Below are 14,385 nucleotides of genomic sequence, written 5' to 3'. Positions count from 1 at the left end.
TTAAACAGTTCAACTCTTGCGCTCTGTTGTTGGTCTTTCGCTTCCTTGCCACTTTTTCTCCTTCTTTCTCTCGCTTTCTAACACGTACTCGACACTCGTACGTCGTACCGTACATTCGAGCAGATGAGGAAATTATCTTATACGATAGCTTATTGTTAGTTGTCTTCTTGCGTTTGTTCGCTGCTTTTAGATTTATACCCGCCATCGTAATTTGCTGATTAGGTTTTTCAGTTTACTTTATTTTTCACGAATGCATATACTCGTATGAGCAATTGAGCGTTGAAAAAAGTTTATGTATGTGACCACTCGAAAGTTTTGGCGCACTTGGAGTACTTAATCTTACGCTATTTGTTGAGAGAAGACCGCGTATCATTATTTGATTGCGTGTGATTTGTTTCCTTGGTTGATATGTAGTAGGTACCCAAAACGTTATTTTCAGCCAATCTGGAGCCTTTCATGTCTTGAATTTGGCTTCTGGCATAATTTGTTTTACAGTTGACAATATTGGTTTTTGACATCTTGTTCAGGTAGTCACACTTTCATGTTTGGTGGGAGGGTGCAAACTCTCAGAGTCACTGAAAGGCCCTTGAAGCACTGTAGGTGTGCTTGTTTAACTAGTGGCCATTCAAGTTGGTCCAAGCCACACCCTAATCTTGGTACTGCAATTTTTGCAATGTTTAGCTCAACGCATTTGGCTGCCAGAGCTTTCATTGTTCCTACAAAGTCTCCTATTGTCGGCTTGTCCTGGTGTCTTTCCTTGGTTACTGTATATAAAATGTAGTTCCCTTTGCTGTATATCTCCAACACATCACCCACTTTGGCACCCCTTCACTTTAGAGTGTCAACAATGTCAACATTGCCAAAGGCTCGTCTGAATTTGACTGCTATGCCCTTACTCATCTCGAAGTTCTGCGGCTAACACAATGCGCCAAGGCATACTCTGGGATTTGCAGCATTAGGTCGTCTTCTAGTTCTTCTATCGTAAATACTCCATTTTATCTTACTGATATGTGTCCCCAGTTGTCCCTCTGGATCTTTGCCTCGTGTTTCCTTTCGATATGTTCCAAGTATAATGGGGGTCAGTTTGCTGGTGTGCAGTTCACTGATGCTTAGATACTCCCTGTATGGAAGCAGGGAGGGCACAGAAGCTGGCCCCACTGGGTGGTAGAATCTCTCCTTTATGGCTCTGAGCACAAGATATTTCATCGCGTTGGTGTATCTGTGGTTTGTGAAGATCAGGCTGTAGGGGTGTCCCAGATTGTTGGATAGGTACAACTAGCTGGTCCATGGCCCTATCAACTATCCTACACGCCACATTTTGGTATTTGATATTGGCAAAGTACATCCCCAGAATGGACTCGGGGCTGATCAGATTGTCCTTAAGAGTTGGCTTTTTTGTATGATCAAAGAATCACCTCACCACTAGAAGTATCGAGTTGACATCTTCTAACGTGTGGCTGTTCTCATACGGTCCCGGTGGTATAACCATTGTTCCAGACACTTGCCCTCCTGGGGGAGCACTCTTCAGCTTCTGGTTTTTCTCCGACCACCGATTGCGAAGCCTTATGCCTTTCAGCACTACTCAACACGTCGGTTGTCGTGGCGCCTTCCGCTTCAAAGCTGGTTTTCGCCTGGTCAAGGTCAGAGACCAGACCCTGGCCATTTCTTGATAAGAGGACATTTCACCATCTTCGGTTATTGTGGTTATATGCTGACATTTTCTGTCTTGTTGACTATACGGGATTTGTGGCGGATTCTAAGATCATCTGGGTTATTTAGTTGAAATTTAATTACTTTTTGCTAATTTTTCGAGCAACTTGAATGTTTTTTCAAATATTTCAACACTTTTTCATGCATTTTAGCCTTCCAACTTCATTGGATAAAATTTTGTGAAAATTCAAACGTTCAAATATTTGCCGGAGGCTCCTGAATCGCTCAAAACCGATTGAATTTGTTTCCTTGCAGGCATGCGATCAATTCGTGGGGTTGAAATATGAAAATGGGTAGCATTTCAGGTCGTATCCGGTATCGTTGAAATTTTGATTATTTCTCTAATTTTTGACCCTTTGCCCGCAAAGTTACGGAATTTCAAACGTATCTGTTTAATTGATACGATTGTGTAGCATGGAAATTGTAAGGCGTAAGGCGTGAAATTGCTAATTTCACTCATCAGAATGATGGCTGTTTTCTTCTTTTTTTGATATCGTAATTTGTTTAGTTCAAGTTCTGCTTGAGAAGCTGAGAAAGCTCATCTCGAATAGTTGGAAAAACTATGACGACGATGAGACGAGAGCCTGTCATCGTGCAGGACTACGAGTACCTATAAGTATATAAGCGCAGAATAGGGTGGGTATTGGATAGTCTAGCTCGCACGTGCGTAGGGCATGGGCCTTAGGCCGTCGTCGTCGGCGTCGCAGCCTCCACCACCGTGCCGCTCCCTCAACTGCTGCTGTCGTCGTCAGTAAAGCATAAACGTATTTAAAGTTTCAGCGAAAAGCGGCTTATATACTCGTACTGGTGGTAGTATATGTACACGTCGACTCGTCGAGTATATCGAAAAGACGATGTAATGTAATTTTGTTAACGCTAATATAGGCCTACTTACAAATATAGGTGGTCTTAATGCGGTAGAAGGAGCAAAGAAGTACGAGTAAGAAGCGTGAGTATGACGACGACGACGAGTATGAGGTTGTTGGTGGCGGTGTTTGAAGGCAGCAAGCAGCAGGCAGCAGGCGACTCGATAAAGCAGCTCGCTTCGAATGCGTTAGCGTTGGTTTTGCTATTACTATACTTACGTATAGAGTCGTAGACCTACAACAAAATCGTCGTCGTACCGAGTAACATGGAAAATTCGAAAATTCCCATAAAAATAATATACAGTCGCGTTATGCTATAAAATAAACGCGAAAGCGAAATACACAAAAGGGAAAAGAAGACGATTTCTTATACGCGTTCGACACGTGTGTGTGTGCGTGCGTGTGCGTTTGTCTGCGCCAATAAAAAGCTAAGCAAAAAATAAGACCTTTGCAAAAGTCGTTTAAAGCCGACTTTGGTAATTTATGACGCGTTTTTTGCTCTCGCTCTTTGATATGCGATCGGTCCCATTCGAGCTTTGTTTTTTTTTCAATTCTCTTTCAAACCTATTTTTTGCTTTTTTTTTGCCCTTGTCTCGTGTCGTTCTTAAGTGATTCTCGGATAGATGTTACTCGTAGGTATTGCGAGTACGAGAGATAAACATCAAAAGCGATGTTTTCAAAGCATCGTACCGTACCATACCGTAGGCTTCTAAGGTAATTGATAAATTTTGTAAATTTTACTCGTAAAGGGAAGAGGCGAGCGCGACGTGTTGATAGGATTGTTGAAATCAATAAGTAGACGAATAGGTAAATATAAACCGTCGCATGTCGCTGCGTCATTTTCAATCTACAAAATCGGATGTTTATGTTGGCAGGAATGAAATCCAAGGGGGAGAGGGGCAGCTTGCCCCTTTGGGCGGCTATAAGAAAATTAGAAAAGTTGGCAAATTTGTGTTCTTTGACGGAAGTTGGCAATGTTGACATTTTACCAACTTCCGGATAACAAAATGAAAAACAACTGGATAAATTGATAAAATGCATCATTAAACTTTGATAAGAATTTCCAACTGTTTAGAACTGCTTGAAAATGCTCACTGACGACCTGAGTGAAATTTTTCAAACATTTTGAAAAATTGACTACCTACAAAAAATAGGAAATTTCATAATTAATTTTTACAACTGGTATCCTCACATAATAAATATCATTTTGTTTTTTTTACTTCTCAAAGTGCGAATTTTGAATGTTGGAAATTTCGGTGATAAGAGTTGGCATTTTTAGCGATTTTTGTCCCCCCCCCCCCTTCCCCGAGAAAACACTTCGGTTCGTTCCTGTGTGATGACTTGAGAAATTTTTATGATATTTCGAGTATTTCGTGCTAGATTTCGACCGGGGGTTGAATTAGATGAAAAGGACCCTAAGACTGATCAGATGACCAAATTTTGAAAATGGCAGCTGATCCCCTGTTTTAATCTCCTACCTTCTCTTAGCGTAACTTTATTTAATTTTCTGCCATTTTTTTTATGAGTTTTATGAAAATTTGGCCAACTTTCGCGGTTTTAAGGTCATTTTTTTATTTTGCTATTTTAATTCTTGCGAAGTTTCGTCCATTTTTTTTATTTTTATGAATCTTTTATTTTAATTTTTGATGATTTTTCTGAATTATTCGCGCAACATTGAATATGTAAGTATCTAGTGATTCGAAGACGTGAACCTGCAGATGGGGAATAAATTGTTGGTAGATAATTGGTATTGTTTTAAATGCGCGAATGAGTGATGTGTACACATTTGTATCATCAATTCATCATCAAGCTGCTAGTGGTGGTAGCTTGTACTCGTAGATGGGTAAGGTGCTGTGTATAGATGTAGCAGGTAGCGCAGATAGGAGATAGGAGATACTTGGCAGTTGGAAAGGAATTAGTCGTCGCGTCTCGTCGAAAGAAAGAGGAAACAGCTTAAAAGCTTCGTTTAAGGACGCGCAGCGAAAGGGTTCGTTGATACGAAGAGATTTGAAATTACGGAGAGCGGAGGGGAATCGGTCGAAAAAGCAGGAAAAGTTTAAGGCAACGGCGACTAGGACTGCGACTGCGACTAATTGCGAAAACGACAACCGTAGGTCGTAGGTCTGACTATTAGGTAGAGGTGCACCGGCACAGGGCACAGCACAAGTGCGAGAGCAGCAAACGAAGAGCTGTTTGCTGTTTAATAAGGGACGCTTCAAGTGCGCTTCGTTTCTTCCACCTTCACTCGTACCTACCTCTATCGAAATTATTACGGTGTATCGCTAAAAAGCTTTCGCACACTTGACAACTTTTATGCAGCTGTCTGCCTGCGTCTCTTTAAATGCACTCGTATACTCGTATGTGCGGGTGCGGGTGCGCCTATTCGAAGCTGGATTAATTAACGATCATCATTAAGGATAAGGTCGTGTATATGTACGTATGTATGGCGAAGCAATATGCAAAGTCGAGTGTTTGTTTTTGTCGCGTTGCTGCGAATGCGAAAGTGAATTGTGCACTTGTCAGTAATCGTGCCAAGTACTCGCTCGAGGCTCGTATTTCACTTTAGACCTACTAGGTGAGAAATTTGAAAGCTTCCAGGCTGCCTGCATTCAAAATTGCCAAATGGTCTCGTTTCTTTCTGAAAATTGTCGCTTTTTCGCAAAAAAAAAATCCAGAAGTCTCGCCTTTTCGTCAAATTTTTAAAAAAAAGTCTAGGTGAACGTCGTTTGGAGCTCTATCGATGACGAATGTTGGAAACTGCAGAAAAGTCTACCGTATTGTTACTTGAGAGGACTAGAAGGGGGTCTAAAAATCCAAGTTGCCAAAAAGGCACGCCTCGGGCATCTTGAGAATGTACAGGCGAAATTTTCTGAAGATTAAAAATTGTCAAAAATTCATAGCAATATCTACTGTTATTCTTCTTGGCTGCGAGAAGACGTAGCTAAATTTTCTTAAAAATGCACCCTCTAGCTAATGACACCAACGAATAAGTATCAACCGATGGGCGATGAGAAAACCAAAATACGTTGTTTTTGCTGCCCCTGCTCTCGCCCCTCTGTGACCGTAGATCTCGTATACCAAACGAGCTGGCTTCAAAAAGCTAAAAGGTACATAGTGCAAGTTTTAGGTACGCGTTAATTTAGCCATAGCGCACAGCAGCGCGGCGCGGCGCAGTGATTCGGCCAAGTATAACAATTGATAATCAAGCACCCGACTGTGCGTCGAGTGCGGGAGGAAGAAGCTTTTATGCGAAATTAATCGTTCGTGAAATGTGCAAAACTATACGAGAATAAATGGTACGTGGTGCGACGCGACGCCTGGGCTCATTTCTTTACGGTCTGGCGTGGCCCCCGCCCCCTCACCCGTTTTAACATTGCCATTTCTAATCGAAAATATCGCGTAAATTTTACCATTGTCGAACTGTATGTATACATATTCGTACCTACATAGTACGATCGTCAACGTTGTCGTAATTAATGGAAAACGGCGAGAACAGGAAAGGAAAAAAAAAAGCCTCGCCGCAAAAACCAGCCCCTGCGATCCTGCAATCCTGCATTCCGGTGTACATTTGTATTTTGTACGTATAGAAATACGTCATGACGGCGATAGCTTTATATTTATTGCATACACAATGCATACCACCATATCACCCACCCCATCCCACCCCACACCGTGAGCTTGCTGTAGTTTCCTACGAGTACGAGTACGTAGTTTTCGTTTCTCGTCACGCAACGTTACGTTCAATTTTGACAAGATCGCGACGCGACACAGCCACAGCCCCGGTTCGGGTTTGCCTTTTTTTTTTCGCTCTATCGACAATCATTTTTGGTCTGGTGGCTCTCACAGCCACCCCCCCCTTCCCAGCCCTTTTCCTTTATATCGTGTATAACGTGGTCGTATGTATATGGCTCATCATAAATATGTATGGACTTACTCGTTCGAATTGACGTAATTCCTAATTTGACTGTAACGCTTCGGTGTTTGTAAATTTTAAATGCAATTGGCAATTTGAAAATTTGAATCGAAAACTACGATAAAACTTACTCGTTTGTTGGACTTGACTAGAGTTGCCTTTTACCGACTTTTTGTTGAGTATTTGCTGTCCTTGTTGCGATAGTGAAAGTTGGACCGAGGAGTGATCTATTGAGCTTTAAAAAATGTTGGAAAAAAAATGCTGGCGCTCGATAAACTTGAGAGCTTTGAGATTTTGGAACATGATGGATTGATGTTGATGGAGAAATGTCAGGCTATAGCAGTCTAGTTGTGAAATTTCAATATTTGATCAAAATTGGTTCGACCGTTTCTGAGAAATTCAATTTTTAATGAATTTGTGTGCCAAGTCACCCCACCATTTCAGAAAACGTAGGCTATTGTTGTTTTGTTTATACGATGGTGATAAGTAGTACATTAAGTACATACAATTCGTTCGCGAATGATTCACCAAAAACTATTCAACTCGTTCGTGAATGATTTACCCAAAAATTAATCGAATGAATCGATTCGTTCGCGAATAATTCACTAAAAATAAAATTATTCAATTCGTTCGTGAACGATTCATCAAAAATTAATCGAATGAATCGATTCGTTCACGAATGAGTCACTCTAACGAATCAATTCGTTCGCGAATAATTCACCAAAAACTATTCAACTCGTTCGCGTGAATGATTCAGAATAAAGTAATTAAATGAATCGTTTCGTTCGCAAACGATTTACTTATACGAATCAATTCGTTCGCCAGTAAATTATTCAATATGGTTTTTTCGCTTTGGATTTGATTAAATTCTAAAATTGGAATTTTTCGAAATTTCATTCATCAGTCTTGCCAAAGGTTTGAAGTAATAAATTATCTGGTAAAAACCATTTCGCAAATATCTGCGAGTACGATTGGTTTGGTACGAATTTTTCGATACCTGCACATTGCTGCAATTTACAATCCGAATTGAAACAGTCAGCAATAGCGCGTATACGAATACATACGAAATACGAATATAGGTACCTACCTACCTATTCTACGAGTATAAAATGGGAGACGGTAGACAGACACGAAATACGAATGCATAATACGAGTATACTAGGCATATAGAGAGGCTATTGCGATTGCGATTGCGAATTAATGTCGGCTAGATACATATAATGATAGCAAATTGAATGGTATTGGTATGAGCGCGAGCCAGAGAGAAGTCAGAGGGAGGTTTAGGGTGAAGCGCAAAAAGGCAAAGGTACCTACTTTAAAAAGCTGTCGCGATGCGTACATTTGGCAGTTAATTCACGCCTATTCGGCCGCACTACGAGTACGGTTGTACGGTCCAGTTACGTGAGTTGAAATGAGAATTTGATAGGATTTAGTTTGTACTCGTATACGATAAACTTACGTTAGGTGTAAACGCTGAGCCGTCAGCCACCATCCTCCTCCGTCGGCGCCAGCTTATACTCATCGTATTATCGAATGAATTCTATTCGGTTGGTTGCTATGTATAATCAAATGTTAATGATTTACAAAATCTGCATGATTGGTGTTTTTTCTCGTATTTTTGCACGTTCGTTGATCGTTTGGTTTTTGCTTATTTTGTTTCAGATTGTCTTCACTTGCAGTTGTATCGTGACAGTCGTGACCGATACAAGCAAGGTTTGACCAAAGCTTCGCTATCGCTGCAGCATTTCCTCGGCTTGGAAACAGGTAGGAGGATTTATGTATTATTCTATTTTATATGTACGAGTAGGTACTCGGTCAATTTACAATTTTATTCCATGGTTTACCCTTATGTGAAATTTCATATCTTAGGGTTCACATTGGATAAGGAATCGAATACGGTGGCGATCATCTGTCACGATTTGACCGTTGTGTTGGCATTTGATACGAGAGAACGTCTCATCCAGTGGCAAGTCAAGATTTACACGCATTTAGGAGAAGGTATGTTCGTCAAAGTTGTCATTTATTATCGAATGGAGACACCGACAAGTTTTATTCTCTTTTTGAATTTGATTTTCAAAAGCAAAAACTGCCAAGAGGCTAAAAAAAAACACGAAAAAAATAATTTTGGAGTTTAGATTTCAGAATTATTCTTTTTTTGGATGGGGGGGGGGGTGTTTGTAATTGCATGAATATTGATTATTACACCAGTATCATTCTCGCAATAGATCAGTTCAAATTTTTTGTCAAGTATGAAAGCATCGTTTTTGAACATTTAAAATTAACTATTCAATATTTTTGTTTTGAACTCACCCCTTCTAAATTTCATCTGGCTAATTAGCATGAAAAATACGGGCAGAATCTGGTGTGAAAAGTTGAGCAATTCGGTTAATATGATTTAATAACATGCGTAAAAGCAGTAAAAAGTCTGTATGTGAATTAACATAAAGTCATGTACATAATTTTAAATGATAATTGCCAAAAATGCCTGAAAAAGTAGTACGTAGGTAGAATTGCTGTACCTGTTGAAAAAGCATTCATTCTTGAAAATTGACGAAAAATGATGAAATTTCGGTGAAAAATGTCTACTCTTTCGTAGTAATTATATCATTTATGCCATCAGGCATGAAATTCGGTCACTTGAAAAGTGATTTAGTCACTATTTCACTTGCAAGTCACTTTTGTCACTATTTTGGCGAAAATGGCCAAGGTTACTTTTTTTAAAGATTTGTCGTGTAAAAAAGAAAAAGTGCTAAATTTTAGGAAATAATCAATATTTTTCAGAAAAATCCTTCAGAATCATCATTTAGAAAAAAAAATTGAAAATCAACTGTTCAACATTGAAAATGTAAGAGGATGTGATTGGATAGAGCCAATATTTTCGAAACCGGACAAAGGTAGATCGAAAGATCAGGCAAAAATTTATCACCTGTCATAATTTCATTTGCTAAAGTGACTTTTTCGATTTTTGGTGAATTTTTGAAAATTAAATTTAGCTCAAAAAAGAGGTGGAAAAATCACAATTTTACCAAATTGACCAAGAAAGCTGAAATTTGGGATATGGCCTAATTTCGACACGCCAAATCGATCGCAAACTGCATGTTTCAACCCGTTTTGAGCAGTTCTGGAGCTTCCAGCAGATTTTTGGGAAATTATGGAGATGGAAAGCTGAAATTCATTCTGCGAATTAATTTCAATACGCTACGAAGTCGACTGCTGGCGCATTTCAAGTTGTTTTGGAGCCTCCAGCGACTTTTTGAAAATTACTGGTGTCAGATTTTTAAAAAATTGAAATTCCCACAACATTTTATCAAATGTATGTAGTTAGCAAGCTGAAATTTACTTCGCGAACTAAAGTCGACTGCGTAGTGGTTTCAAATGGTTTTGAAGCTTCCAGCTACTTTTTGGAAATAACAACCTTTCAAAAAATCACTAGAAGCTCCAAAACGACTTTAAATCCACCATGCAGTCGACTTCGTAGCGTATTGAAATTAGTTTACAGAATGAATTTCGGCTTTCCATCTTCATTGATGAAATTTTGGGAAAGTTCAAGTTTCAAAAATCTACTGCAGGCTCCAGTAATTTTCAAAAAGTCGCTGGAAGCTCCAAAACGACTTGAAATCCACCTGCAGTCGACTTTGTGGCGTATCGAAATTAGTTTGCGGAATGAATATCGGCTTTCCATCTCCATTTCGAGTTTCAAAAATCTGCTGGAGGCTCCAGAACTGCTCAAACGGGTTGAAACAGTTTCCAATCGATTTGGCGTGTCAAAACTAGGGTAAGGTATATCCCAAATTTCAGCTTTCTTGGTCAATTTGGTAAGTTTTTGATTTTTTCCCTCATTTTTGGCCTGATTTTCAAAAATTTACCTAAAGTCGAAAAAGGCACTTTAGCACTTGAAATTTTGACAGGTGACATTTTTGCCTGATCTTTTGATCTACTTTCGTACGGTTTAAAAATTTTGTGCAAGTCCTGTGTTGGAACGCCCTGTCAATTAAAATGGCCGCCATTTTGTAAGTAGGGCCACTTTTTTTTTTGAGGACATCATCATCATCATCATCATCATCATTGAACTTTGACCCGGTGAGCTGTTCAGCCCATCTGGGAAAATGTAGAAGAATTGCTCGGCGATGTATCATAAAGTCCTTTCTTCGGTCTTCCTCTACTCCTCCTGCCAGTTGGAGTGTACTCTATGACTTTTTGAGGGGACCGTTCATCAGGCATTCTGTCAACGTGTTTTCGCCATTTCTTTCTGTAATCTTTCACTCGTCTAGTGATTGGCTCTGCTCCTAGCTCCTTCAGGATGTCTTCGTTCCTTTTCCTATCTCGTCTAGTATATCCTGCTGTGGCTCGCATGAATCTCATTTCCGCTGCGGTTACTCTGCTTTTTATATCCTTTCTCTTTGTCCATGTTTCACTTCCATATAGCAGCATTGGTCTTGCCAGCGTATTGTAGATTCTTATTCTAGTTTCAGCTCCGACTTTTCTTGGAGGTATGGCTCAGTTTATAGTTCCACTTACTCTCAGGAATTTACCGATCTTAAGTTGTGCGTCAACTTCTCCTTCATGTGACAGCTCACATCCGCGATGTTTAAAGCTTTTAACTTGTTCCACTGGCAGTCCATTTACAACGATTTTACTGCGTATTGGCTCTTTCCTCTCGAAGGCCATCACCTTTGTTTTTGATGACAAAATTCTCATTCCATACTTACCCACACGTCTAACATTGTCTTCTTGGCATGGCTGTTTGCCACCACATAATCGATTATTGACTCTTGGTCTCTAGCTGCCCATGTGATTTTATGCTATTTCTTATGTTTGTAGAACCCGTTCATAATTGTGAAGTTGTAGCTTGAAATGTCAAGCAGCCTTTTCCCATTCTTGTTTACTGTGATTTCTCCTTGTCTTCCTACCACTTTGTCGTTTTCACTTGACCCTGTTCTTGCATTGAGGTCTCCTATTACAAAAATGCTACGTTTTTGGTTCATCTTGTTGATGGTCTTTTGGAGCTGTTTGTATAACTCGTCACTTTCCTCCTCTTTGCCTTCCTCTGGAGCATATACGCCAATCACTGAAATATCTTGGTTCCCAAATTTCAGATTTATCTCGATTTGTCTTTCATTCCATATTCTATATGCCTGGATGTTGTCTTTGAGTTTGTTCCGGGTATAAATCATAATCCCTGCTCTGGCACGTTCAGCTTTTCCTACTCCAACATATACTCGGGTGAATTCTCCTTGTTCATCGGTGCAGCTGCCCTTTTTCTTGGTTTCTGTGATAACAGCTATGTCGATGTTTCTCTGCATCAAGATGTATTCCAGCTCCTCTTCTTTTCCATTTATTCCTCACACATTCCAGGTAGCGATCTTCAGCCTGTTTTGTTTCTTCCATAGCGTGGGTTTTTTTGAGGGCTAAAAATGTTCCCTTTAAGAAAAAAAAAACTAGAAAGTTGTCCGGGAGGATCTACCGGGGGGGGGGGGTGCAATAGATCCTTATGCGGGCTCCCTGACTAACATATGTAAATATACTTTGCTCTCATTTCTCAAAATTTTGGTCACTTTTTTGCTATTTTTCAGTCACTAAAGTCACTAAAAAAATTAAATAGTGGATTTCATGCCTGCTATGCGTGTTGAAGTTGAAATTCGTTCGTAATTTATGCTGGATTAATGACGAGAATGTTAACAGCAACGATGATTGTTGTGCGTTTCAGATGAACAGTACTTAATCCAGATATCGTCTAGTCCGCCGAAGGCAAAATTGAGCGCTGGTCCGGCCAAATTACACATTCAAGAACATCGATTCTGTTTAACAATAGGAGTGCCTCCGAAATTAGTCGGCAATTGGGAAATCAAACATTTACGGTACGTATTTATACACATCTAATGTACATGTACATATATACCTTCATAGTATTGTACATGTATATATTTTTTTTTTAATTTTGTGTAATCTTGCAAATTATTCTCAAGTTTTTTAAAACTTGATAAATATACTCTTCGTAGGTAAGTTAAGTATGTGTGTGAGAGGATGTGTTCAAGTTGAAGTGAAGTATGAAACGCAGAGCGCAGCGTAACGTTAGCGGTTTTCTAATTGAAAAATCGTGTCGAGAATAAAATTCTTTTCGCTTACGTTAGACTTGCGAGCATAGATAGAGATACGTTTACGTGTGTGTAATTGTGTATGTGTATACTAAATACTCGTATTCGTACTTTTTGTAGACGTTTTGGCGTTGTGGATGGAAGGTTCTGCTTCGAAGGCGGTTCACTATGCGGTCGCGGAGAAGGACTTTACGTGTTTCTAACCGATCAAGCCGAAGAGATCACTCATCACGTACAGCTGGCAGCCGACGGCAAATTGAAAACTTGTAAAAGGCCTTTGCTCAAGAATCTAACAGGTACATACGAGTATGTTGAAACGCCAACGCGCCCTCGAAAGCTCGAAATTGGCGACTGCTGCAAATAAGTTGAAAGGAAACTTTCTTCGTCTTCTTTTTGTAAACCTGCAAACCGCGCCCCAAATACGAGTAGATACGCGTACGTTAACAACAGTCTTAAGGAAAAGGCAAAATTTGTTAACTTTTCTTTCCTCCACCCCAATTCCCATCACTTTGTTTCGTGTGTATGTGCGATGTGCCTGTATTTGCGAGGTCTTGCTTTATGAAAATCGTTTCGTAAAAATACGCGCTGTAAGCTGTAGCTGGCAATGGCGCAGGTACTTGGAATTAGTACATATATTCTTCAGCTAAGCTAAAGTGTAAGTGGACTTGGTGGTAGTGGTGGTGGCAGTGTCCGCAGAGAGTTGCGATGTTTCCGCTACGATAGCCATTGCGTAAACGTAAACGTGAACGTGAAGGGAACCCAGCTCGGCTGTGCCAGTGCCAGTATAGCCCGAGGAAAAATAGAATATTCACGATGCTAGTTTCGCAAAAACGAGCAGGCGTTGACAACCATGTAGATGTACCTACTTCTCGGCAGTTTTTTTAATTGCTTTTTTCCTCGGCCTATTGTTTTTGCTCTACGACCCGAACTCGAGCCACGGTCCTCGGTCGAATATCTTTCTCCGTCGTATCCTCTTGACCAAAGAGCCCTTTGCATAGCGAAGAAATATGCTCGCAAGTCGCATCCTCGTCATATCTCTTCATACAATCTCGTCATTCAATAACGCGTGCGTGTTTAATGTTGCAGTTGCCGAATGCGAAAGTCCTCGCAAAAGTTTAACGCTGAAGAATGAATCTCATCGAATGACGTCGGAGATGGTCAACGAGAACATCAACGATGGAAGCGTAATTGGAGTCGGTGATCACGATGTCCGAAGGTGGCCCTCTATCGACACGCAAGTAGATCGTTATGGGCATGCTGATACTTCTTCGCTGGCCGATTTCCCGATCGATTCGCAAAATGGAAAGGTAATAAAACGGAATTCAGTCTGGAAACCCAGCGAAACCGATAACAGCAACTAATGGAAATGTCAGGAAAAGTTGAAATTTTCACACTAAAATCAGGAAATTTAAAACTTTTGTTTTTAATTTAATCTTTGTTTTTTGCTGGTGTGTCCTGATCTTTCCTTCGAACATTCGAAAAATGCGGATTTTTGCCTTAATGGCTGTAAAAGTCCCTCCTGTTTTTTTTGCAAAAAAAAAAAAATTGTAAAAAACATCTAATTTTTGTCAAGATTATCAAAGAGTCTCATTTTTTGTGAATATTGCTGGGGAGTTTCTGCTCTTTTGCCTAACATCCATGGATTCCAGGAAGTATTGATTTTTGCCTTAGCTTTCCCAAGTCCTATTTTTTTCTCCAAAAATAATGGCAAATAAAAGTTTTGTTTTTTTCATTTTTGCCAAAATTAAATACGTACCCGAATGTCTTGCTTTTTGACAAAAATGTGAATCTCATTTTTCTC

The 14,385-nt window shown here is 39.9% G+C and overlaps 1 protein-coding gene across 4 annotated transcripts in view; it reads left to right on the top strand.

Moving 5' to 3' along the window:
• Positions 1-14,385, top strand: part of LOC135842242 (uncharacterized) — a 154,153-nt gene that overhangs the window by 129,727 nt on the left and 10,041 nt on the right. For all 4 annotated transcript variants that reach the window (XM_065359597.1, XM_065359596.1, XM_065359598.1 and 1 more), the window contains 5 exons: positions 8,152-8,253; positions 8,359-8,487; positions 12,197-12,347; positions 12,705-12,880; positions 13,671-13,891. In XM_065359597.1, coding sequence (XP_065215669.1) covers positions 8,152-8,253; positions 8,359-8,487; positions 12,197-12,347; positions 12,705-12,880; positions 13,671-13,891 — 779 coding nt within the window. The remainder of the gene's footprint in view (positions 1-8,151; positions 8,254-8,358; positions 8,488-12,196; positions 12,348-12,704; positions 12,881-13,670; positions 13,892-14,385) is intronic.

The sequence above is a fragment of the Planococcus citri genome, chromosome 4 (genome assembly GCF_950023065.1).
Source record: "Planococcus citri chromosome 4, ihPlaCitr1.1, whole genome shotgun sequence".
Taxonomy (NCBI): Eukaryota; Metazoa; Arthropoda; class Insecta; order Hemiptera; family Pseudococcidae; genus Planococcus; species Planococcus citri.
This window is presented reverse-complemented; position numbering and strand designations above follow the sequence as displayed.